We start from the raw sequence: 27381 nt of genomic DNA, 5'->3' as shown, positions 1-27381 counted from the left end.
AGAGAAGGATTGTCCCCTGGAGCCTTCAGAAGGACCTCAGCACTGCCAACACCTTGACTGTAGCCCCTTGAGACCATGTCGGACCTCTGACCTCCAGAACTGTAAGAGGATCCGGTGGTATTGTTTTAAGCCATTGTTGGTGGTAATTTGTTACAGCAGCAAAAGGAAACTAATACAGAACTCATTGACCTCAGCCCTCTCTTTTTACAGCTGAGGAGACTGAAGCCCATTTGTGGTAGATATTTTCCTTTTTAGTTTGCTAATTGGTAAGTCGTTTATGAGAAGGGAATGATTTTTCTCCTGCCTCCGTGAATAAGACCAAGTTTTTTTCTGTAATTGTCCTGTTGACGAGAGCAGGCCTTAGAATTCTCAGTTTTATGGGGTCTGATTGCTGTATTGATTCTGTAGGTTCGATGACCATATTTTCTTGAATCAAAATGAAAGAACTCTGATCTGATAAGTATGAGTGGGCTTGTGGGGATAATAAGACAGAGGTTATTCCATAAAACCAGGGACAAATAGCCCGCGCTGTAATACATGGCGTAGTGGCCAACCCACGCCGTCCTGGCCGCCAGCTCCCGTCTCACCTCCCACACCCTCTGCCTCCACAGCACAAGGAAGGAAAGGGGGTGGAAATCTTGACACGGGGTTTTCAGAGGATGCTGCTGCTGATTTCTGAACCAGGACAGACTTTGAAAAGTCCTCCTGAGTCTAAAAAACGAAGACTCATTGCTTCAACCCTTGCAATAGACATCCTGGGCGACCTTCACCTCAAACCTCAGAGGATTTCGAGATACTACGGAACATTCTGTGCTTTGTTTATTTCCCATCAGTTGGTGGAGAAATTGAACCAATGCACTGGTGACAGTGGGAACAGGTCAGTGTAGGCCCTGGAGGGGAAGGAGGGTGCAGAAAATGTAGCCCTGGAGATATTGCAGGATCGGTTCCAGGCCACCACAATAATGCGAATATCGCAATAAAGTGAGTCACATGGAGTTTTTGGTTTCCCCATGTATATAAAAGTAATGTTTACACTCTACTGTAACCTATCGAGCATGCAATAGCATTATGTGTAAAAAAGTACATACCTTAGTTAAAAAATACTTTATTGCTAAAAAATGCTAACCATCACCTGAGCCTTCAGTGTGTCATAACCTTTTTGCAATCATGTCAAAGGTCACAGATCATCATCACAAATACAGTAATAATGAAAATGGTTGAAGTATTTGGAGAATTACCAAAATGTGAAACAGACACGAAGTGAGCAAACGCTAATGGAAAAATGATGCCAATAGGCTTGCAAAGAGCTCGGTTGCCACAAACCTTCAATGTGTAATAAATGCAGTATCTGCAAATGGCAATAAAGCGAAGCCCAGTAAACCGAGGTCAGCCTGCACTGCTGCAGGCCGGGGGACTCGTTCTTGGGTGGCTGTGAGTCTGAGGCGTTAGTTATTGAAAGGACGATTCAAAGATTCGAACAATTCTCGCGGCTTGAGGATCAAGGTTTCCCACAGAAAAAGCTGAGGTTATGTAAATTCCTCTTCATGGATCACAAGATCAGCAGTTACCCTTCAGCAGGGCCAAAGGCACATGGCACGATTTCACTTCCTTTCTTTGGCTCTATTAATGTGGGCTGTCCTGTGCTATTTAGTGACGAGGATCTCAACCAAGGCAGGTCAGCTGGATTAATGTGTTTGGTGGACTACAGAGACCGTGTGGAGAGGACTCAGTTATTGACATGCCCTTCATCCTGGGATGACGATGGTATTTGGTGAGATTTACCTGCTCGGGTGAATTCACACCCTTGAAACTTCCTTGGCTTGACCCCAGATGTATAGCTCACTCTTCAGTCTTACCATGTCAAAATTATGGAACAGAAACAAATATTCCCCCTTCAACTGGTCCTTGGAAAAAGAATAAACACAGATACAAGGTAACATTGACTCTTTGCCCAATAAACTCCTTTTGGGGGTATTTCCAGCTTCCATAAGAACCCCATCATGAAGTTATACACACACTCAGTTAATCCAGTGAACTCACCTGTGGTCCCCCTATGTGCCTGGGCCTCAGTTTCATCTCCTTGAAACTGGAGAATGGATTTGACCATCTCTAGGTTTCCATCTTGCTTCAGCATTGTTTCTCTCAGATATTATTTATCCATCTGAGTTGTGACCCTTGAAAGTTACCTTCCTTGTTAGCAAAAGGATAAAACTGATGCCGGCGGGCCCTTCTGACTGTGAGCCATTTGCTCTGGGTATGAAATTCCTAAGATTTCTCTAAAAGAGTTTCTGTATCTGCCTTTTCACCTGTAAGAGCCTCAGTATCTGAATAAATCAGACAGAAGATGTCATTAAGGTTGGTAACAGGGATTTTTAAGGACATTTGGAAAAGTCCTTCCTTTCCATCCAACAGCAGGGGTCCAGGCTCACCCCCTGGGGCTCCGTCCTCTCTAGCTCCACGGGGAGCTCCCTGAGGGGGAGAGGCACATTCAGTATCACCTTTGGGGCTGCTGGGTGGTTAGGAGACACTGGTTTTGTACAGACATGAATTTCCATCCCTAAACTATTCAGTTAGCCAAATCCCACACACTATAATAAATACTTAGAGAATCACCCCCTTCCTTTGCTAACAACTAAAACATCACGTAAGACTGGCAGTAGGGGTCTCCTAACCCTAGAAGGACTTCATGGGAGGGGGGGAAACGGCACCTACCTCGCTGGTTAAAGCCCCAGAGTCCTCCTTTTCTCTTTAATGGGGCCGTGGTTGGGCAAAATACACATCACTTTAAAACCACCTCACAGCTGGAAGTATGTAACTTCTAGCGAGTCACAAAAAATAGGGAAACTTACACAGGGTTTCTCTGGTCACTTCCCCATCTGAGTGATCACGCAGCCGGCGCTACAGCTGAGACGGCGCTCCCAGTGAGGAGGGGAAAGGTGTGTTCACAGCCACCCGGTTGGAGGAGTGACACAAGCCCGATTGGGAAATCCCTGGACGTATAAATTCCTGCCAGACCGCTGAGCTCCCACTGAAGGTGAAAGGCCTGGCGGCCATCCCAGGAGACAGCACCAGGCGAACGATGCAGAGCTGCAGGTAAGAGGGGACAAGGGCAGGGGGGGCGGTTGACCTGGGAGTCAGGACACCTGGGCTCCATCACTTCTGGAGGGCACCTCAGGAGGCTTTCCTGATGGCTCCAGACCCCCGGCGCCTCCTCCGTGTGACTTTCCTCATCTCTGTGACCTTCTTCACCTGTGTGAAAGTGACCTTGACCTTTGGGGGCTTCAGTTTCTCTGTCAAAAAAGGGGCTGGATTGGAGGATTTCTAGGGACCTTCTCTGATTGGAAGTGACCGGCACAACTGCTGTGGAATCAGTGAGAGGAAAGGAATTGCTGAGAGGGTCTGTGTCCAGCTCAGGGGAGGCTGTGCCTCTGAGACTTCCACTGAGTTTAGAAGCTTTCCTCTTTGGAAGGATCGTGGGACGCTCTCTAAAGTACGAGAAACACTTCCAATGCCTGAGCTCCCCGTGCTGGCTGGTGACCAACCCTCACAGCCGTCTTGGAGGAGCAGCAGGCAGAGTGTGGCTAAGTGTGAGTCCCAGAGGCTAAAGCGTCCGGGTTCCAGTCCAGCTGTGCCTGTTACTGGCTGTGTGATGTCACGCACCTGTTCCTATAGTAACTGTCTTTTAAAAATCCTGCTCTCCAGTGAAAAAGTATCACTGACTAGAGATGGTCCACCAGTAATCAACCACCAGGAAGTGTTAAGCTTATCTTTATCCCTTGCTTTATTCCTGTGAAGTAATAATACAACTGGGTGCGATTCTTTAAAGAAATCATTTTCACCCGCGATTATAATTAAGTAACCCACGCAGTTTATCTTCACCCTCCCGGCGCCCCGGTCTCCCCGTCTGTAAACCGTGGTGCTGATGGCGAGGCTCACAGGTGGAGGGAAGGGCGTACGAATCCGAATCACACGGAGCCTTAGCGCAATGCTGGGCTCACGGGGTTGCTACCTAAATGGTCCAGCGGTTAAGACTCTGCGCTTCCAACGCAGGGGGTGTGGGTTCGATCCCTGGTCGGGGAACTAAGATCCCACATGCCGCACGGCCCGACCGAGAAAAAAAAAAGCTTGCTCTCTGTATTAGATGCCCTCCCTCTCGACTCCCACTCCCCTTTGGAGGCCGTGCCTCTTCCTGGCGCCCAGCTCCCTCGGGAGCCCCTGGTCCCATTCTTCCCTAATGCCGTGTGATGCTATTCGGGGCTTGTCATCCTTCTGATTTCCTCTCCTGTAAACGGAGGCGGTTGAGTGACTTGACCTTCTGAGTCCCTCCGGCAGCTCGATGTCAGCGGTGGGATGCTGGGGCATCCCTCCTGGCAGCCCATCCTGCACCCCCACCCCGCTCACCCTTCCCTGAGCACCCCCTCCCCAAGAGAGCGGGGGTCCCTCTTCACCAGCTCGAAAAGGGGGGCTCCTCCTACATGCACGGTAGAAGGGGCACTTCCCCTCAAACCTCATGACAGTTTGCCCATATTTTAATTGTATGTTCCACTTTCTAGCCTGTGTGGTTATCGTAACAGGCAAGAAAGGGAGCTTGGTCGGGGTCGTGGGACTGTGAGGATGGTCCCCGCACCATTTGTTGCCAGCCGGCCCGGGACGCCGCCCCACCTTTCCACACCCGCCACAGCCCTTCCCCTCAATATCCCCACTCCTACCGCACCCTCAAAGCCCAATTGTTTGACAGTCGACACCTGAGTGATCAGGACGCACAGACCCTAGGATGGCAGAGTCTAGTGACAGCACAGCTGGAGCAGTGCGAGTGTATAGTGTCGGGTGGTCTTTTTATGTCACCATCACCTGCTCTCTGTATGGGGACACTTGATCGTGACTGTCTCCAATCAGTGGTTCTCAGACGTCAGCCTGCGTCAGCATCACCTGAAGGATTTATTAAAATGGATGGCTGAGCCCACTCGGAATTTTGGATTCAGTAGATGTAGGGCAGGAGGGGCTGAGGACCTGCCCTTCGAATGGGTTCCCAGGTGATGCTGAGGCTACTGGTCTGGGAGAAACACTCCCTTAGGAGATGAGAGGAGGTTTCATGTCCAGAAGCAAATCAGCAGGAATAAATGAGTACCTCAGAGTCTGAAAGTAGACCTCAGCTTCCCACCAATTTTGCTCTCTACCCATGAAGGACTGCTGCTTAAAGAAGGAAGGGAGAAGGCAGCAAAAAGATGAAAGGGACGTGGAAGCTTCTGTGACCAGCTGATGAGCCAGACCCGGTGGGGTCACAGGAAAAATAGTGATGGGGGCGATGTTGGTCTTCCAGAATCTTCGAGTCCCTGCTCCGGTGTTCTTAACCTGGTTGAGCATTAAAATCACCTGGAAAGCTTTAAAAACAATCTCCGTACCTGGGACCAATTACGTCAGGAACTTGGGGGTTTGGGGCCCAGGCAGCAGTCGTTTTTAAAGCTTCCCGGGCAATTCTGATGTGCAGCTAGGGCTGGGATCCACTGCTCTATTCTACCTCTTATACTCCTCCCTGTTCCACTTCTATAAACTATTTAGGGACTTCTTTCTCCCTGCAGAGCCTGTGTTCTAAACCTGTCATGTATCTGATGCTTCTCGTTAGATAAATGGGCATTTGATCAGTATCATGAGAGTCTGTGTGAAACTCCATCTGAACGTTTCTGGAGCGTACGTTAGTTAAGAACCTCTGTTGCATTTTGAGCACAAATAATTCCCTAAACACACGAGGTAAGTTGTGGCACTTGATTGTGGGCCAAAGGAGGCCAGTTTAAAACCAGGATATTGTCTTGCTATGTGACTTGGACATAGAAGTTTGTTTCTGGACGTTAGTTTCATTCATCTGATGAAATGGATGGATTAGAGAACAGGGGTTCTTTGCTATTTTAAAGAATTTCTGGGAAGTATTCCACTCAAATTTTATTTATTTATTTATTTATTTATTTTTTATATTTATTTTTGGCTGTGTTGGGTCTTCGTTTCTGTGCGAGGGCTTTCTCTAGTTGCGGCGAGCGGGGGCCGCTCTTCATCGCGGGGCGCGGGCCTCTCACTATCATGGCCTCTCTTGTTTCGGAGCACAGGCTCCAGACGCACAGGCTCAGTAGTTGTGGCTCACGGGCCCAGCCACTCCGCAGCATGTGGGATCTTCCCGGACCGGGGCACGAACCCGTGTCCCCTGCATTGGCAGGCGGACTCTCAACCACTGTGCCACCAGGGAAGCCCTCAAATTTTTCATGAAATGTCAAGAGGAAATTTAAGAATGCTTGGACTTAACTGGGGATTGCTAACCTGAGTGTATTCAGGGGCCAGGCAGTAAGTCAAATGTGTGAGGCTGTGAGTGACAGGGCCTATGACCCGCTGGAATGAGTTTGTCCCTCGGAAAAGACATTCAGTGAAAAATAACACCACCACCCAAGCTGAAAAAATGCATATCCACAAGTTGAACAGGGCTGTGACCCCCAGTTTGTGATTCCCAGATTAGCTTTGACTCTTTGTGACAATCTGATCACATCACCCCTAAGTTAAAGGGATGAGGGCCGAGTCCTGGCCCCATCACTTCTATTTGTATTTCCTTGGAGGAGTTATTTAACTTCTGTGAGCTCAGTGTCTTTATCTCTAAAACAAAAATAATAATATCTAGTTTGTAAAGTATTGGGAAAATTAAAAGAAATCATGCATGTCAAGACTTTGCCCAGTGCCTGGCACATGGTGGATGTTCAATAAGTGTTAGTTATCCTCACCATCCTCACCATCCTCACCATCCTCACCATCATCCCCATCATCATCACCACCACCATCATCACCGTCATCATCACCATCACCACCACATCATCACCGTCATCACCATCATCATCACCATCACCATCATCACCATCATCACCATCATCACCATCATCATCATCACCATCACCACCACCATCATCACCATCACCATCACCATCATCATCAGATTATGAGGTTCTGACCTCAAAATTTCAGGAACCACCCTGAGAGGGCTGGGGTGATCCGGGTACAGGGATTTAATAGCGTCCCCGCTTTTAGTCCCCGTGGGTATCTGCCTACTTTATTTAAGAATGAGCCAGTCCTTACGATCAATGCTTCTCAAATCACCTGGGGGTCTTGTTAAAAAGCAGATGGTTCTGATTCCCTAGTTCTGGGGTGGGGCCTGAGATTTTGCATTTCTCGCAAGTGATGTCCATGGTTCTGGTCCAGGGACCACACTTTGAGTAGGAAGGCTTTAGAATATTCGAGACGAGGTTTTCTTACTTGGGAGCAAGGAAGTCAATGTATGGCTTTGGATGTGTCCTGAATTTTCTAGAGCTAGTATTCATCAGCATGTTTTCTTAACTGTCTGTGGTTGGCAGAATTTTAAGGTGCCCCCCACTGAGCATGCCTTGTGCAGCCCCTCCCCTTGAATGAGGGTGGGTAATATAAACAGGATGGGATGGCATTCCCATGATTAGGTTACCTTATACAGCAAAGGCGAGGGAATTTTGCAGATGTATTTTAGGTCCCCGGTCAGTTGATGTGAAGTTAATCAAAAGGAAGACCATCCTGGGTGTTCCCGGCACAACCAGCTGGGCTCTTTAAAAGAGGGTCCAGGGGTCAGAGTCAGGAGGTCAGAGAGATGTGAAGTAAGTGGTCGATTGGCCCTGAGGAAACAAACTGTCCCGTTTTATGGAGGGGGCCCCGGGGCAGGAAACAGTGGTGGCCTCTAGTTGCTGAGAGTGGCCTTGGCTGACAGCCAGCAAGAAAGTGGGCACCTCAGTTGTATAATACCTAAGAGATGAATTCTACCATGGCCCCAGGGACATGGGACAGGACCCCAAGCTTTGATGTCCACCCGTGGGACCCGGAGCAGAGTCCATCCAAGCAGAGGCCGACCTTGGGCCCACAGTGATGGGAGCTAATAACGGGGCTTGGTTTCAAGTCACTGGGTTTGTGGTCCTTTGCTCCAGGGCAACAGAAAACGAACACAGTGTCCTTATTCTTCTCTTTGATTGCTGTGCATGTACGCTCCGGGTTCCACTGCAACGATAACCTACAACATCTCAGTAGCTTAATCCATCACCTCGCTCACATCACATCACTGTCTCGGGGCAGCTGTGTCAGACCGTGATGGCCCCTCACAGCTACCTGAGGCCATTTTCAAAAGAGAATTTTGTAGACTACCTGTCTGCCTCAGATTGTTTTGACACAAGTGCTGGTGTGGAAAATCTGTGGAAGAGCAAAGCGTTTCTTAATGGGACTTTCTGGGTCTGTGGAAAACCCAGTCAGTCTGGGATGTCTTCAGGCTAATGACTGGGGTTTCCTGTGCCCAGGGATTTCCCCACACCCTATGACTCAAAATCGCTTGGGCTTCCTATCGTGGTTGGCTTTCTTGGTTTTTTATCTGCTCTTGTGGCCATGTTGGGCCCAGGGCTGGGGAAAATTGTGCCTTCTGTGACCCTCAGAGGACGAGCCATTCCAGGTGGACATATTTTCCAGGGAGTGAAAGATGATCTTTCAAAGCATAAAAAGAAAATCTCATCTGTTCTGACAACTTAATTTTGGGAAGAACTATTTCTAAAATATATGTATCGTGGTGCAAATTTGTAGTCACTACAACTCGATGTCACAAAAATGTGCCTTTAATAACTTCTCTAGTAAGAATCTCGTTTGGCTCCTGAGGCCTCCTTCCAGGAGGAAAGGGGGATTTAAGCTGCCGGCCCATGTCGTTCCAGTCTAGGCTGGTCCAGCTCTGCCTCTCTTGGATTTATTTGGTCTCTTTCGGGTAGATGCTCAGTCTCTTAGAGTTTCTGACTTTGCCACCTACTTCTAGCAAGGAGTCTGAGACCTGGGGAAGCCATGTCCCCAGGGCATGGTGGGGGGGGGCGGCTGGCCCACACTCGCTGGCCTGGGGGGGTCTTCACGGGTTTCCATGGAGGTGTCCCTGGACCTGGCTGGTCACGCAGTGTCCTGCTACATCGGCTGCTGCGGTTCCTGGCTGGGAAAGCCGGGGTCTGGTCTTTCAGGGGAGGCAGAGCCGGTGCAATGGCTGATGTGGCCCCACTGTGCCCCTTGCTGGCTCCACGGTCCTCTGCATCCCTTGGCCACGGCCTCACTTCTCCCCTGGCTTAGACTGGCCACGTGTGCAGGTGGTAGCCCAAATATTTACCAACCCGCACGGCAGGAGTACCAGCCAGTCAGAACAGGTGCTACCCTACGTTGCTAGACCATGAGGATCTCAGGGGAGCCCCTGGAAAGGTAGAGGGTGGAGAGTTCAGGGCTTAAGTGGGTGGTTATTTGCCAACTGGTAAAGACATGTTTCCACAGTTGGCCACACTGCTCCTTAGGGACTGGATGTCCTGCATCCTCTAGGTCACCTGTCCATCATGGCAGCCCCATATCAGCTCAGATCTCAGTTTAGCCCCCCCTTCTCCACTGGAAGCACAGGGGAGATCTGAATCTCCTCCCAATCAGCAAAGAACTGAGGCCAGCAGGGAGCTAACCCTAGCATCCCTCTACCTGAATAGGCCATGCCATTATCTCCATCCTTCCCCAGAGCCCCCATCTGGGCAATGGCTCCTTACTTTACCCTGGTGGGATTCCTCTAGGGACCTAATTTGAAAGCAGAGGAAAAGCCCCTCAGCTTTCAGCTTCCCCCTCTCTCTACCCTCTGTCTCTTTGCACTCAGGTTTTGAGCCCAGAAGTGGGGGCAGAACGCGTTTTCCCTACTTAGACGTCCCCTATGTCACATCCACTTCCTTCTCTCCTTTCCAAGGAGGCCTTTGCTCTTCCCCTTTCTTGGGGCCATAGTGGCTGAAGACTCAGAGGCAATGAGCAGGGAAATACACTGGAAGGTAATTAGCATGTTAGCCTCATCACATACATTACGCACTGTCGCATCCTCGAGAAAGAAGATCCTGTGCAAAATTTCAACTGTTCTTCACGATTCAGGGAGATCATTACGGACATCACCTGTTTTGTGCTGGAACACCTGGATACCCTCAGTAGGACACAGAGAGGTGGAGGGGACCGTTTGTGTCTGCTCTTAAAGGCCTCTGATGGCTGTGCTCTTTGGTTCTTGCATCTGTCTCAGTAGTTTTTCTTCTCTGTTATTGGGTAATTGGCTGCCACGTCTTTGTGGGTGTGTTTTCCCACATCAGCTCTCTCCCTCTTTCTGATTTGCTACCTCTTCTCTGCTTCTGATAGAACATTCTGGTCACCTATCACTGCGTAACAAACTGCCCCGGAATTGAGTGGCTTACGACAAACATTTTATTGTAACTCACATACTCCACAGGTCATGAATTTGAGAGGGGCTTAGCTAGGCAGTTCTTTTGCTCCATGTGTTTCACTTGAGATCAATCAGTGGTACTCAGCTGGTGAGTGGACTCGTCTGGGGAGCCTAAGATGCTTCACTCTGGGGAGCCTAAGATGCTTCACTCATATGGCTGGGGCTGGGCTGGGACGGTCGGCCTGACCCCCTACATGTAGCCTCCCTCCCAGCAGGTCTCAGGGCAGTTGGACAATTCACACGGTGACTGGCGTCTCCCAGAGCCAGCGTCCCAAGGAAGCCGGGTGGAAGCTGCGTGGCCTTTTCTGACTTAGCTTCAGTGTTCGCTCAGCACCATTCTGTTGGTTAGACTTAAGTCACAGTTGGCCCACATTCAAGGGACCCCTTGACAAGTTGGACTCCACCTTTTAAAAAAATATTTATTTATTTATTTTGGCTGCGTCAGGTCTTACTTGTGGCACGTGGGATCTTTCATTGCGGTGCACAGGCTCTTCCTTGCAGCGCACGGGCTTCTCTCTAGTTGTGGCACGCCGGTTCAGTGCTTGCAGTGCGTGGGCTCTCTAGCTGTGGCACGTGGGCGCCAGAGCGCGCGGGCTTAGTTGCCCCACGGTATGCGGGATCCAGTTCCCTGACCAGGGATTGAACCCGTGTCCCCTGCATTGGAAGGCAGATTCTTAACTACTGCACCACCAGGGAAGTCCCTGGACTCCACTTTTGATGGCAGAGTAGCCTGGTCACATAACAGAAAACAGTAGGGAGATATTGTTGTGGCCATCTTTACAAAATACGATCTGCCCCTCTGAGAAGCAATAGTCACATTCATGTGAATAAAGAGACAGGTTCTGCAAGAGAGCTTCACATTTCTTCTGTGAGTCAAATAGGCATGACTTGGTGCCGGGATCAAATTGACTATCTTTCAGCCGTTCAGGATTTTTTTGTCCTGGTTTCTTTTATCTGTGTTATATTTTAGATGGTCATGTTTTCTGGATAACTGATCATTTCAATGTCTGCGACATTTATTACTCTCAGATTACAAGGGTTGAAAGCAACATTGATTTCAAAGGGTGTGCATCTGCTCATAACCAGTCTCCTGTCCTACGCCAGCACGGGGCGTCCAGATACTAGTTAACATTCCCCGGTGAGCAGCCCCACAGAGCTGAAACTCCAGTACCCAGGACAACTCGGGAGTCTTGAGTCCTGGTTTGGCCGGTTGCTAGCTATGGGACCTTAAGCTGGTGGGTTGATCCAATTCAGGGGTTATCTGACTGAGCCCCTGACTTGGCGCTTTAGAAATTAAAGGTGTGCCCAGGAATGAAGCCTAAACTCAAGTTCAGACTGACCTTGACCCTAGGATTTTACACCTGGGAGGGACCTGGGAGTTTCTGGCAGCCCAAAGCGTTATTTTGGAGATGAAGAAACTGTGACCCAGGTTGGGTAAGTGGCTCAGTGGTTTGCCTACGATCACATAGCAATAGCTGATGGTCAAGTGAGGACAGGAATCCAGCTTCAATCTCCCGTTCTGTGTGTGCTTAACAACTCTTGTGCTAAGATGTCTGAATGAAAGCATTAGCATCCCATAATAGGCCTCGAATGTGTGTGTGTGTTTATGACTGTGTGTTTGCAATTTAAGCACACTTCTATAATATGGGCGTATGCACACGGGCTCATTGATTCCTTTAGGTGAAGTTGCACACCTCTCTAGAATAGCACCTGGTGAGCTATTAGCTGTGCTGTTGACTAGGACACCAGAACATTCTCTGGCTGTGTGATGGACCTTTAGCTGTAGTGAGGCAGAATGCAGACTGTGGAAGCTCTGACTTCTCACTCAGGTCTGCCAGATGTGTGCGCCTGAGCAAGTTACTTGCCTCCCCAAGATTCTGGGTCTACTTCTGGAAGATGCTGAAGAGAGCGACCTGTTGTCGAGGGCTTTCTCCGCGTCAGCACCGTGCTGCCCTCTTTATATAGCAGATGCCCTCCTGTGATGCACGTCACGCTGCAGCCACTTTACAGACTAGCAGACTGAGCCTCACGGAGGCACTGAACCCTCCACCTAGCCCAGAAGGAAGGGAGGATTGACACTCGCTCTGCCAGACTCTGAGGGCCATGTTGTTCCCTCGGCGCTCTCCTGTGTAGACTCCCTAACCCTCAGGACCCTTGGAAGATGCAGAAGGACTTCTTCTGAGCTGTCCCCAGGGGGGAATCTGGCCAGCGAGTGGAACTTAGGGGGAGGAGAAACTGCATCCTAAAATGACAGAAGTTTCTGATCATGAGTGGTTTCCAAGACTACAAGTGTCCATCTTACAAGGGGCAAGCGTGGCCGTCTATGGAGGATGCTGGTTTGGGTGGGCTGCTAAACCTAATGGCTCCTGGAGTCCCCTCTAGGTCCAGGTACTGATGCTCCTGCAGGGCTGAGGACCAGTACCGAGAATGTGGACTGCGTAAACTCAGGCTTACATCCTACTTGACGATTCCATTAGCTCTGCGACCTTGGGTGACCTACTGAATGTGTCTGAGTTGGTTTCCGTTGCTTCATGTTTATGATGGGGTTGACACGCTCTACCAGACCCACGGCCTTTGCCCTCTGGAGTTGTTCAGAGCGATGAATCCCTGTCACACAAACATCAGGCTGGGAGAATTTGAAGCTTGGTGGATTCGTACCGTGGCTGCCGAGGGTCTCACGCATCGAGCTTCCCTGTCTGTCCTGTTGGGGAAGGACGGCGACTGTTCTGAGCTAGAGGAGTGGTCTTGTTGGGGGTTGGCCTGCGGGAGGGGCTGATGCAGGAGGAAGGTGACGGAAGGGTCTTTGCTTGATGGTCCAACCCGCCGGGGGCTCTGAATGACTTGGGCTCGCTGGGAATGCAAGGTGTGACTGGAGGATCTGACGGAGACGGAGCGTGAGCTGGGCTGATTTGCTGAATCTCTTGGTTAAGGGTTCCTGGGGCAGAAGCTGGTCAAGTTCAAAAGGTTTGACAGCGAAAGGGTGATTTTATTTATTTTTTATTTAAAAAAATTATTATTGATGTAGAGTTGATTTACAATGTTGATTTAGTTTCAGGTGTACAGCAAAGTGAATCAGTTATACATATACATGTATCCCCTCTTTTTTAGATTTTGTTCCCTGAGAGGTCATTACAGAGTACTGAGCAGAGCTCCCTGCGCTGTACAGCAGGTCCTTATTAGTTATCTATTTTGTATATAGTAGTGTGTGTCAATCCCAATCTCCCAATTTATCCCTCCCGTCTCCTGATAACCATAAGTTTGTTTTCTACATCTGTGACTCTTTCTGTTTTATAGATAAGTTCATTGGGAAAGGGTGATTTTTTTTTTAACATCCTTATTGGAGTATAATTGCTTTACAGTGGTATGTTAGTTTCTGCTGTATAAAAAAGTGAGTCAGTTATACATATACATATATCCCCATATCTCTTCCCTCTTGTGTCTCCCTCCCACCCTCCCTATCCCACCCCTCTAGGTGGTCACAAAGCACCGAGCTGACCTCCCTGTGCTATGCGGCTGCTTCCCACTAGCTATCTATTTTACGTTTGGTAGTGTATATATGTCCATGCCACTCTCTCACTTTGTCACAGCTTACCCTTCCCCCTCCCTGTGTCCTCAAGTCCATTCTCTACGTCTGTGTCTTTATTCCTGTCCTGCCCCTAGGTTCTTCATGACCTTTTTTTTTTTTTTAGATTCCATATATATGTGTTAGCATACGGTATTTGTTTCTCTCTTTCTGACTTACTTTACTCTGTATGACAGTCTCTAGGTCCATCCACCTCACCACAAATAACTCAGTTTCATTCCTTTTTATGGCTGAGTAATATTCCATTGTATATATGTGCCACACCTTCTTTACCCATTCATCTATCGATGGACACTTAGGTTGCTTCCATGTCCTGGCTGTTGTAAATAGAGCTGCAATGAACATTGTGGTACATGACACTTTTTGAATTATGGTTTTCTCAGGGTATATGCCCAGTAGTGGAATTGCTGGGTCACAAGATAATTCTATTTTTAGTTTTTTAAGGAACCTCCATACTGTTCTCCATAGTGGCTGTATCAATTTACATTCCCACCAACAGTGCAAAAGGGTTCCCTTTTCTCCACACCCTCTCCAGCATTTGTTGTTTGTAGATTTGGAAAGGGTGATTTTAAAGAGAAAGATACTTGTTGGCAGAAAGTAAAATAGAAAGAGAGTGCATAGCCCTTGGTGGACCCAAGTCTGAACCTTACCAGGTTCTCCCTGGTCAGACATTCAGCCCAAGTGGCCCAGTGCCTGGTTCTGCTAAAGATGGATCTTCCTGTGCCATGGGTTCCGGTAAGCGACTCTGTTCCCACCCCCCCCCGCCAACCCCCCGGCCCCATCAGGGTCAAGGACATGCAGGTGCTGTCCTTATGACACAGCCATGCAGACCAGAAACAGTCCCACCGTGCTGCCCCTAATTCCTTTAATTCTGGGGGGAAAGCGCTAGCTTCTCTCTTTTCTACAGAACAAAAATAGTTTGTGGACTTCTCTCAAGCATTCTGCTTTTGCTTTGAGCCAGTACATTTTTCAACAAAATCTGCCTCAAACCTGGTCATGTATTTCCCTGTATCTGAAGCTAGAGGATCTTCCCCACCCCTCAAATGCCTAACATCCTGTGCTTCCCAGAGACTTAGTTCCAAATACTTTTTATTTTGCTTCAGCTTTGAATTAAAAAAAATATCCAAGCTTAATTTTGATGTAAATATTTATTTCGCCATAGGTTCCAGAAGGTTTTATACCACACGCCTGAAACAACATGTTCAGTTTTTTAGGAATCTATTTTGCAAACTGAATGTGACTCAGCAGTTGGTATAAGCCTGGAGAGTTATTTGTCTTCCTTAATAGTCGAGATCTGTCACCTTGCTTTTGTGTTTTGGATGACTGCCTGACTCAGAGATGGACAGTTGCCTGAAACCTTCTGGGAACAAGGTGAAGATAGAAATAAAGAAAAGTTTCATCTTCTGGGTGAATGAAGAGAGAGACTCAAATATACTAGAGAATCAAATTTTTACTCCTTTTAAATGCCTGAAGATTTATTTCTGGAGCTATCGTTTACTTACTTATTTACTCTCAGTAAACTTTCAGGTGTTCAGGGGAAAATGTGTGTGTATGTGTGTGTGTGTGTGTGTGTGTGGCCCAGGTGGGGCTGGGATCCAGGCAGGTGGTTGGGAGGCCCAAGCCCCACTTCTTGAACTTAGGGGGAAGTTACTATTTACATCAAACTTAAGCTTGGAAATTTTTTTTTAATTCAAAGGTGAAGCAAAGTAAAAAGCATTTGGAACAAAGTTTCTGGGAAGCACAGGGATGGGGGACAACAAGGGTGTCCGGGGCCCAGAGAGAGAGAGAGAAACAGACAGATAGAAAGAAAGAAACAGAGAGAGAAAATGAGAATAAAGCAAAATGTTAAAAATTGGTGAACCGAGGTAAGACTCATACTCGTGTTATTATACTATTCCTGCAATCTTTTAGTCTGTTGGAATTGTTCAGAATTAAACTAAAAGGTGAAGTAAACACCTACACACCCTTAGGCTCCATGTGCCACCCTTGAGCAGGAGGCAGACCCAGGGTCACAGGCAGGTACTGTCACCTGGGCCTTAGCGAGGGCCAAGGGGGATGCTGCTCAGGTGCTCTCCCCCTCCCCTCCCCTCCCCTCCCCTCCCCTCCCCTCCCCTCCCCTCCCCTCCCCTCCCCTCCACTTCCCCTCCCCTCCCCTCCCCTCCCCTCCCCTCCCCTCCCCTCCCCTCCCCTCCCCCTCCCCCTCCCCTCCCCCTCCCCTCCCCTCCCCCTCCCCTCCCCTCCCCCTCCCCCTCCCCTCCCCTCCCCCTCCCCCCTCCCCCTGCCACTGGCGCCCCTGGCTCAGGCTGGGCCATCAGCAGTTTCCACCTTACTGCATTATTTTTCTTCAATTCTTCACACATTTTTCGGGTCATTTTCTTATGCCTGGCCCTGCTTCGCCTCCTATTCTTCTGTGCGTTTACACTGAGTACTGGGAAACACGGTTACCTGACAAAGGAAAACATAAAGCCAGAATTGTAACTCAGATGCTTGGAACGAGCTACCTTTAAAACTTCTTTCTTCCAGTAAGAAGGTCACCTCAGATTCAAGCAGAAATGTCAAATTGCCTGTCATTTAAAGACACGTTTAAAGAAAATAGGGCAGGAAAATAGCATTTTGCTTGCAAACTTCTGCAAAACGAACTTTTCCCTCTGGGCCTGCAAAGACCGACCGTCTCCCTCACTATGGCAGTTCTGGGTACCGCCCGCTGCTGAGGTTTCAGTTGTTGAAAACGATCACTGCTATGTGCTTGTGGTTTAATCCTCTGAAGCCACTTCCTGGAGAGGTTGCAGTAAAGCGGCTACTGTGCCAAAGTTCACAGAGAAGAACCGAGAAAACCGCCTCGGCCTGGGATCTGGCGCGGGGCGGGGTGGGGGGGGGTGTTGGGAAGCCCGGGCAGGGCTTGGGGGTCCAGGTGGGGCTGGGGTCCAGGTGGGACTTGGGGGTCCAGGGCTGGGGGTTGGGAAGCCCAGGCGGGGCTTGGGGGTCCAGGCGGGGGTGTTGGGAAGCCCAGGTGGGACTTGAGGGTCCAGGTGGGGCTGGGGGTCCAGGTGGGACTTGGGGGTCCAGGGCTGGGGGTTGGGAAGCCCAGGCGGGGCTTGGGGGTCCAGGCGGGGGTGTTGGGAAGCCCAGGCGGGGCTGGGGGTCCAGGCGGGGCTGGGGGTCCAGGGCTGGGGGTGGGAAGCCCAGGCGGGGCTGGGGGTCCAGGTGGGGCTTGTGGGTCCAGGCCGGGGGGTTGGGAAGCCCAGGAGGGACTTGTGGGTCCAGGTGGGGGGGGGGGTTGGGAAGCCCAGGCGGGGCTGGGGGTCCAGGCGGGGCTGGGGGTCCAGGTGGGACTTGGGGGTCCAGGCCAGGGGGTTGGGAAGCCCAGGCGGGGCTGGGGGTCCAGGTGGGGCTTGTGGGTCCAGACCGGGGTGTTGGGAAGCCCAAGTGGGGCTGGGGGTCCAGGTGAGACTTGTGGGCGGGGGTCCAGGACGCAGCTCTGAGCTCCTGTCTTCTGATGGTTCCCCATTGATGGGGAGGGGGGTTTCTAGAGTGCAAGGGTTACTTCCTCTGTCTGCCATCCCTGCCCTGGCCAGTTAAGAGCCATGTGGTTTTACTAGGAGACATTCAGAACTGCATCTGTGCCAGGAACAGGGAAAATGTCAGACTCCTTCAAGGATATGGGGAGGAGGTACAGGTAAGGATGTTTTTTCTGGATTCACTCATCACTCCCAACTCCCTGGTAGACTTTCAATCGTACACATTCCCTGGTAACTTCTGGAACTGGGCACTGTGTAGTCCACAAAGGCTGTGAATAAGACCCAGCCTCTGTCCTCAAGGCCGTCCCCACCCGTGGGATCCAGACAAGCCACAGGTGTGCTGGATGGCCTGATGGCTCCCACTTCATCCCCCTCCTGGTGTAACTTTGCAGCTCCTCCCACTCCAGGTGGGGGTATTTCCTGGTCCCACAAATGGCAGTTTGGCCACGTGTCTTGCTTTGGCCAACGGAATGTGGGCCAGAAAGAGTGAGCTAGTTCTGAGCGAGTGCTTTCGCCCACATCGTTTGAGTTTTGCCATCACATGAGAAGATCATCTCCCAGGAAGTCACTGGTCCAAGGAGGGCGAGACACCCATGGAGCTGACGTGGGTCCCACCTGAAGCTTGGAGCCGAGACTAACCCAGCGTAATCTAGGTCAGCCAAGCTCCCTCGGACACACAGACCTGCGAGCAACAACAAACGGCTGGTGTCGCATGGCATTCAGTTCGCGGCTGGCTCGTTAGCAGTATTGTTGGGGCAGCAGCTAGCGATACAACAGGCGACTGCGATAAAGCGTGGGAGGGACCACGGGGAGATGCCGAGGGACCACGGGGAGATGCCGAGGGACCACGGGGAGATGCCGAGGGACCACGGGGAGATGCAGAGGGACCACGGGGAGATGCAGAGGGACCATGGGGAGATGCCGAGGGACTACGGGGAGATGCAGAGGGACCACGGGGAGATGCAGAGGCATCTGGTACTCCAGCCTTGGGGAGGTTGGTAGGGAGGAATGCTTCGTGAGCTTGTATAAATTATTCACTTTTTGGCCCTCATTTTGCTTTTCCCTCGGGGATGCTCTAGCTCAGAGGGGCTGCTGAATCCCTCAGCGCGTGTCAGAATTGTATGTGAAATAAGTTATCCCATAAAGACTCTAGGAAGAGTTCTCTGACCGGTAAAGTGTAAGGAACTTTCGACTTCTGGTGATGCATTCACTCATCCCTTCACTCAACGAGTAGGTGTTAGGAGACAGCGGTGAATAAAATAAAGTAGGGTCCCGAGCACATGGAGCTTACATGCTGGAGAGAAGAGACATAGTTAAGGATAAACGCCATCGGCAGCAACAGAGCAGGAAAGGAAATAGAGCACTGGGGCAGAAGGTGGTGCCACTTTACGGGAAGGTCAGGGAAGACCTCACCAAGGGTGATGCCTGAGCCCAGACCCTAGCAGTGGCCTTAGGTGACGAAAGAGCCTATCAGGCCAAGGGGCAGGGAGTGCTAAGGCACGCTTCAGGAGAGAGAAACACTTAAGAGACAGATTCCTATCCCAGTGAAAGTTGCTGTAGAGGAATAAATTCAAATATTTGAGTTTTCTTGTTAAAAAATCCAGGCAAAAGGGTTTTGGTCGCCAGGGGACACCTCCAGAACCCATCCTAGGGACCATCCTCAAGGGGTTCTCTGTTTGGGCGTCGGTGGTTCTTGGTGACCCCTCCTCTGTATCCTCCTCTAGGCTGCGGGGTGCTGGGCCTGCGGTCTCCACTTCCTGTGTCCTCCAGAAGTTCCCGGGAGTGATGTTCACCTGGTCCATGTGGTTGCTGTGTGTCTCTGTCTTCACCATCCGGCCTGAGGAACACATGGGTAAGAAGTGACTCAGCTGGAGGGGACGTGCCTGCAGCTTCTCTGGGGAAAGGAGTTGCTTCTCTAGGGAGGTTCTGTTGTCCTCAAAAAGCAAGGTGTTGGTAGGTGACGGAGTCTTCCTCTTGCCCGTCTCCTCTGGTTCACGAGCTTGCCCTGGGCATCGGTCATTCCTGCCAAAGGAGCAAACCGAAGAGACCCTGCTTTTGCCCTTGACAAAAGGTGCCTTTGGATTTTAACCGTACGACCTGCTGCAAGGAAGCTGAACTCAATCAAGATCGACTTTGAATGACAAGGCAAAAATAAGGCCAAACTTTTTTTTGTCATCGTGTGAACCTGACTTAACTTTTCCAACAAAATGTCGATGGGACTTGATAGTAGCCCTAACCTTGTTATTTGGGGGTTTTGAGATCTCTGTGAGAGGAGGGGTTCATGGGGCCCCCACGTTGTCCGGGGCACGTGGCTTCCTCGGATGGACCCAAAGCCTGACTGTGGGTTCTTTGTCATGCAGTGGCTGCAGGAAGCTGCCAGTTCCATGGCAGGCATCCCAAAACCAGGTTCAAGGTAGAAGGGGAGCCTGTGGCCATGAGGTGCCCCCAGGGGCCATACTGGGACTCTGCTACCACCCACGTCAGTGTGACATGGCGTAGAAACGACTCCGCCACGATGGTCCCGGGGGAGGAAGAGCTGCGAGTGTGGGTCCAGGACGGCAGCCTGTGGATTGTACCAGCCTCGCGGGGGGACTCTGGCACCTACATCTGCACTGTCAGGTCAGCCCCTCTGGGATGAGGGTGGGAAGGGGGGCCCTTGCGGAATGGATGCTTGCATGGCGTTTCCGTGACAACCTGGATTTCAAAACCCGGCGCACAGGTGGGAACCCACCTTACGTCCGCTTCACTGTCACTGAAATACCTCCTACCTGAGAGCCTGTCCACAGATGTCCTCATGGCGCCCTCTCTCCCTTCACTTGCAGTCTCTGCTCAGGTGTCCCCTCTATGGAGAGGACGTCCCTGGCCACTTTATCTAAAGCAGGACTCCTGTCACTCTCCCCTTACCCTGTGCTTATGTTCCCTCATCTGTCACACACATATGTGTTTTATGTACTTAAGGTTTGTCTACCCTGTTAGAACGTAAACTCCAGAGGACAGGGACTTGGTTTGTTTTGTTCACTGCTGAATCCACAAGGACCCAAGAAATAGATGTAGAACGCTGAGTAGAACAGGGGACCCAGGTGAGACTTTAGGAAGAAGTTAATCCAACTGGTTATTGCACACCTGGGGGGACCAAGCTCGCTTACAAAGTTCTCCCAGGTGGTGGGTGTGGAGGTGAGGCTGGAACCCACAGCTCCTGACCTGGGGCGTAGCCCCCTTCCTCATTGCCCTGTTGCTTTTTTTTCCCCTTTAATTGTGGTAACATAAGCATAACATTAAATTTACCATTTTAACCCTTTTTAAGTGTACCATTCAGTTGTGTGAAGTACATCCACATGGTTTGCTCCAGAACTCTTTTCATCTTCCCAAGCTGAAACTCTGTCCCCACTGAACAGCTCTTCAGTTTCCCCTCCCCATCAGCTCCTGGCAACCCCCATTCTACCTTTATTCTGTCTCGATGAATTTGACTATTCCAAGTACCTCATATTCCAAGCACCACAGTCTTTGTCCTTTTGTAACTGGCTTATTTCACTCAGCACAATGTCTTCAAGGTTCATCCATGTTGTAGCAGGTGTCAAAATGTCCTTCCTTTTTAAGGCTGAAGAATATTCCGTTATATGTACAGTTGACCCTTGAACAACATGGGGGTGAGGGGCCCCGACCCCTAAAGTCAACAGTCTGCGTATAACTTACAGTCACAGCCTTCAGTGTCCACAGCTCCTCAGGACCCTCAGTTTTGTGTCCGTGGATCCACCCAACATGGACTGTGTGATGCTGTAGTATTTGCTATTGAAAGAAATGTGTGTGCAAGGGGACCCACACAGTTCACACCTGTGTTGTTCAAGGGTCAACTGTACATACCGTATTTTGTTTATCCATCTATCCATCAAGGGACACTTAGGCTGCTTCTGCCTTTCGGTTGTTGTGAATAATGCTGTTTGTACATGGCTGTACAAAAATGAGTCCCCGATTTCAATTCTTTTGAGTATCTACCCAGAAATGGAATGGGTGGATCGTATGGTAGTTCTATATTTAATTTTGAGGAACTTGTATTGTTTTCCACAGTGGCCAGACCATTTTCCATTCCCTCCAGCAAGGTACAGGGTTCCAATTTCTCAGCATCCTTACCAACACTTATTATTTTCTGTTCTTTGATAGCCATTCTGATGGGGGTGAAGTGGTATATCACCGTGATTTTTTTTAACATCTTTATTGGAGTATAATTGCTTTACAATGTTGTGTTAGCTTCTGCTGTCCAACAAAGTGAATCAGCTATATGTATACATATATCCCCACATCCCCTCCCTCTAGGTGGTCGCAAAGCACCGAGCTGATCTCCCTGTGCTATGCAGCTGCTTCCCTATTTTATATTTGGTAGTATCCCTGTGATTTTGATTTGCATTTCCCTAATGATTAGTGACCGTGAGCATCTTTCCATGTGCTTTACTGGCCATCTGTGTATCTTCTGTGGAGAAATGTGTATTCAAGTCGTTTGCCCACTTTAAAATCAAGTTGCTTGTTTATTTGTTTTTGAGTTGTAGGAATTCCTTATGTATTCTGGATATCAATGCCTTACCAGGTATATGACGTGCAAATATTTTCTTGCATTCCATGGGTTGCCTTTTCACTCTGCTGATAATGTCCTTTGATGGACAAAAGATTTAAATTTTGATGAAGTTCAATTTATCTAATTTTTCTTTGGTTGCCTGTGCTTTTCATGTCGTAGCCATGAAATCATGTCTAATGCCATGAAGCTTTCCCTCTGTGTTTTCTTCTAAACATTTTTATAGTTTTGGCTCTTATGTTTTGGTCTTTGATCCATTTTGAGTTAAATTTTGTATATGGGTAAGTTCATGGGCCAACTTCATTCTTTTGCATGTGGCTAACCAGTTTTCCTAAGATCTTTTATTGAAAAGACTGTCCTTTCCCCATTGAATGGTCTAGGCATACCTTGCTGCTTCTTGAAGGAGAAAGTTGCAGGCCTAGTGTTGGCAGCCTTAAACATTTCCTAAGTTAGTTCTTCTTTTTTTTTTTTTTGTGGTATGCGGGCCCCTCACTGCTGTGGCCTCTCCCGTTGAGGAGCACAGGCTCCGGACGCGCAGGCTCAGTGGCCGTGGCTCACGGGCCCAGCCGCTCCGCGGCATGTGGGATCTTCCCGGACCGGGGCACGAACCCGTGTCCCCTGCCTTGGCAGGTGGACTCTCAACCACTGCTCCACCAGGGAAGCCCGAATTAATTCTTCTGAAGATTAGGGCAGACCATTGGCGTGACTGGGAAATACTCTTCTTGGCCTTGTTTCTTCAGCTGCTGCCTCTCTTCCACCCCAAGGCTCTAATTATCCTCACCAGCCAGCTTCAGAGTCTCCCCAGATTTCATAAATTCATTTGACTTAAGGAGAAACTGTGCCCATGAGTATTTACATTTAGAAAGACAGCCAAAGAAAGGACATTCTCAGCACAAAGAAATTACTGGTGAATGGGAGAATTTCAGACAATATCAACCCCAGTCCTAGATGGTGTGTGTGTGTGTGTGTGTGTGTGTGTTTTCAGTCCTGTCAATGGAAGCAGGCAGACAATCTCATATTTTCATATCAGAGAAATGTGGATATCTGATTTTTTAAAAAAATATATTTTATTAAATTTGATTTCATCTGTATTTTTCACTTATTATTTTTTATTATTAAAACAATTAATCAATATATTTATTTTTAGTTTTGGCTGTGTTGGGCCTTTGTTGCTGTGCAGTGAGCAGGGGCTACTCTTCGTTGTGGTGCGCGGGCTTCTCATTGCAGTGGCTTCTCTTGTTGCAGAGCCCAAGCTCTAGGCACATGGGCTTCAGTAGTTGTGGCACACGGGCTCAGTAGTTGCGGCTCGTGAGCTCTAGAGCGCAGGCTCCATAGTTGTGGCGCATGGGCTTAGTTGCTCCACCACACGTGGGATCTTCCCAGACCAGGGCTTGAACCTGTGTCCCCTGCATTGGCAGGCGGACTTTTAACCACTGTACCACCAGGGAAGTCCCTGGATGTCTGATTTTACAATAGCTATAAATGCATCATTTTTCTTTCTTTTTAGTGTCAAAAATTCTAACGTTTTTCTAAGGAACACTATGAGGAAAACTTAATAGCATGGTAGAAATAGGATGGAATTTGGAGTCAGAATGATAAGGATGTGAATCTTAGCCCTCATTTGCTACCTGGTAGGACCTTGGTCTTATTATTTGATATTCATGGGCCTCAGTTTTCTCCTTTGTAAAGAGGTTTGTTGGGAGGGTTCTGTGAAATCACAGCATATGAAGCATAGAGTATGGGGAGCACCATTGTAGGTGTCAATATGCACATGGAAATGGCCTTTCTTTCCCCAAATGCAAGACTTATTTACTACTGAAGTGATAACATGCAAAAATGAGGGAGATGTGAGCTGAGTCATATTTGCCTTAAAGTTTGTTTTTATACGTGATTAAAAAATTTGTGCTTAATACCTTATTTTGTTTTGTATTCTTGTAGAAAAAAGAGATCAGAGATTGAGAGGCCAGGGAAACCCGATGTGGGTTAATCTTTTGCAGCTCGTGGGAGAGTTCCCCTGGCTGACCTCTAAAACTCTCTTCCAGCTTCAGGATTGGGGTCTAATAGAGCAAGAATGACCAGCAGCTGCTATAATGCCCTTTGGCATTTACAGTCACAGGGCATAAAATGGCCCTGCTCCTGTGCTGTTTATAATTTTGTGACCTGGAACCCACATAGCTGTTCTGTCCATCAGGGTGGGCAAGGTGATGCTGCTGGGCTACGCAGCCCCCAAGTCTCAGTGCCAGGACCTGTAACCCCACCGTCTGCTCTGGATGGGGGACAGGACATATCTGGTGGATGGCACAAATGACAACCACCTCTTTGCTGTGGGGCTGCCACACTACATGGGGAATATGAGTGGTGATCGATCAAATGATTTCCCCACCCATCTTTCTTTTGAGTTATTTCCACGGGGGGTCTGTTGCCCAAGGGGGATGACCAGATCAGTAATGCGAACAGGTTTGTAACTCTCAATATGTCTCGTAAGCTTGGTGTCTGGATGTAATGCCCTGATTTACAGGTTTTCCCACAGCCCTACTGGCTTCTAACCTTGGTTTGACCTCTTAGAGGCTCTATAGCCTTAGGAATTTACTTACTTTCTGCACACCTAATTTTCCTCATCTAAAAGTGATACAGTAGTGTCACAGGGTTGGAGAGTAAATGAAATGATGTATTGCAGAGCACAGAGCCTGGCATGCTCTCCTCCCCAGGAGCTGCTGGGAGGACTATTTTCAGGTGTGCTCTGTTCTTCAGACTTGCCTTCATTAGCATTTCTTCGATTTGCAGTGAGATTATGCATTCTTCAAGGTGATAGCTGTCTGCATTTCTTCATGCATAAAATGTTTTTCGTCTTTTTCCTTTCTTCAACCAGATATGAAGTAGAAATTTGAATTAATTTCTTTTTGCTTTCAGGTAGTAAGCATTTATCCCTTACTACCTTCACATATAATTTTCACATTTTGCTCCTTCTTTGGGTATAGAACTTTTTTACATTTTGCTGTACCCCTCCCTCCCAACCCCATAAAACACACATGTTCATTGTCTGTGTTGATGTCCAGTGTTTCTTAGGTAGGTCACCAGCAGCTTAGCTGAGCCAATTATATCTTTATGTTTTTCTACTTCAAAAAATTGTTTGAATTAATATCCTCTGTCCTTCCCTCCACATTGTCTGTGTTTCTGTCAATGTTTTGCCTCTGTCCTTTCCCCAGTTCTAGGGTCTTGATAGAATGATGCTATTGCGATTATAGTTAGACCCACCAAAAAAATAAATAAAAACCAAACAAACAAATTTACCAAGTTAATTTCCCCTGTGCAGTATTGCAAAACTCATTTCTAGATCTTATACAAAGTGCTCAGCAGTTTTCTGAAATTTGACTTCAGTTGATAATGATTTCCAAGGGAAGTGAAGACGATTTTCTTTCTATGGAAACAGTGGCTCTTAGGAAACAATATCTCCATCTAGATAAGGTTGCCTGGACCAGGAATTTGGAGCATACTGGGGCTGTGATCAAGAACCTCCCCCGGAACCTGGAAGGGTTCAGGCCCCTTTGAAGAGGACTTGAGGGTTTTTTACTGGCCCTCAATGGTCTTGAAATCAGGCTTGTGGAGGGTCCTTTGTGGAAACATGCAGAATATATCACCATTTCTATATGACAATTATGTTTTTTTTTTTTTTGTGCTCCAAAGATTCAAAAGGACAAGGGACAAAAGTATTGCAATACAGAAAATACAGAATGCAGAATTTAATGAGATTGGGGAATTATTCTTAATTTCATTTAGTTTTATTTTCATTTTGCCTTGCCATTTATTATTCCTTTTTTTCCCTTTTAAATCAGGAATGCCTCTTACTGTGACGAAATGTCCGTTGAGCTCAGGGTTTTTGAGAAGACAGAAGCTTCCCTGCTTCTCATCTTCTACCCGCAAATTATAACCTTGTCAGCCTCTGGGTTATTAGTTTGTCCTGATCTGAGTGAATTCATCGGGAACAAAACTGATGTGAAGATTCGATGGTACAAGGTACATCTTTAAGAATTGCCGTTTAATGAAAAGGTGTTTGATGAGCCATAGGAAAGATATAAAATATTCATTTGAAGACAACATATTCACTTTTATATTTCTGTTTTTTTAAACCAGCGATTTTAAAAAGGGCCATGATTAATATGCTCTGTTAGCCTTGATGGGGCTTAGGTAAGTGTCCTCAGAGGGTGATTAGGAAAGACAGAGTGGAAATGAATGCAGAATAAATAACAGCTGAAGACAAGAGCTTTTCACTCTGTTGCTTGTCTATAGAAATTTTTAGAAAGAACTATTTAACAACTTGGTACACATATTGATAGAGTTTTTTTTGTTGTTGTTTTTTTTGTTTTGTTTTGTTTTGTTTGCGGTACGCGGGCCTCTCACTGCCGTGGCCTCTCCCGTTGCGGAGCACAGGCTCCGGACGCGCAGGCTCAGCGGCCATGGCTCGCGGGCCCAGCCGCTCCGCGGCACGTGGGATCTTCCCGGACCGGGACAGGAACCCGGGTCCCCTGCATCGGCAGGCGGTCTCTCAACCACTGCGCCACCAGGGAAGCCCTGATAGAGTTTTCTGAAAGCACATAAAAATCAGCCTTTGAGTTAAAGGAGTAAAATATAAACACAATTTCGTGTCCTGACTGGTTGAATAAATATCTACTATCATTGGCTCCCTTGTTTAGACCAGGTGTGGGCAAAAATTGAGCTGCCACCCATTTTTGTATGTTCACCAGCTTAGCTTTCACTTGTTTAAATGGTTAAAAAAAAGAATAATATTTCATGACCCGTGAAAATGATATAAAACCCAAATCTCCGTGTCTATAAGTAATGTTTTGCTGGGACACGCTCATTTATTTCTGTGTTTTCGTGGGGCAACGGCAGAGTTGAATAGTTGAACAGAGGCCACGTGGACCGTAGGCCTAAAATATTTACTCTCTGGCCCTTTACAGAAAAAGTTGCCGACTCCTGATATACACCATAGATTGATACTGAAAAGTACAGTTATTTGTTTAAAAATGGATAGAAACTAACCTTTTAATCAAAAAATAGGTTGACCAGTTGACTGGTATTCTAACTACAAGATAGTTCTAGGATGTCAATTTAATATTGGGAACTTTTAAATGATTTTCGGAGAAAGTGAACAGCCAGCTCCTAGGAGTTCACCTGCCCAATTATGGAGCTCTTGGTTTTGTAAGAGCATAAAAAGGTCAAGTGAGGGGTTTTACCGTAGAGGAAAGAGCACAGGTTCTGGGGTTGAGCAGTCTGGATTGGAAACCCTGCTTCTTCACTGACCTTTTGCATAGCCTTGGTCAGTTATTTTACCTCTTAAACCTGTTCCCTCTGCAAGACGGCAGTTCGTCACTCCCACTGCCTGAGGTTGTTTTGAGATTACATGGAGCACAGTGTGGGA

The 27381-nt window shown here is 48.3% G+C and overlaps 1 protein-coding gene across 1 annotated transcript in view; it reads left to right on the top strand.

Moving 5' to 3' along the window:
- Window positions 1-3072: 3072 nt before the first annotated feature.
- IL1R2 (interleukin 1 receptor type 2) overlaps window positions 3073-27381 on the top strand; it is a 35975-nt gene continuing 11666 nt past the window's right edge. Inside the window, exons 1-4 of the mRNA XM_079940827.1 lie at window positions 3073-3093; window positions 19123-19250; window positions 19759-20017; window positions 25796-25976. Of these exons, the coding sequence (XP_079796953.1) occupies window positions 3080-3093; window positions 19123-19250; window positions 19759-20017; window positions 25796-25976 (582 nt within the window). The 5' untranslated portion in view covers window positions 3073-3079. The remainder of the gene's footprint in view (window positions 3094-19122; window positions 19251-19758; window positions 20018-25795; window positions 25977-27381) is intronic.

This window comes from Stenella coeruleoalba (assembly GCF_951394435.1).
Source record: "Stenella coeruleoalba genome assembly, chromosome: 13".
Classification (NCBI taxonomy): Eukaryota; Metazoa; Chordata; class Mammalia; order Artiodactyla; family Delphinidae; genus Stenella; species Stenella coeruleoalba.
The sequence above is the reverse complement of the archived record's forward strand: the minus strand, read 5'-3'. Positions and strand labels throughout refer to the sequence as shown.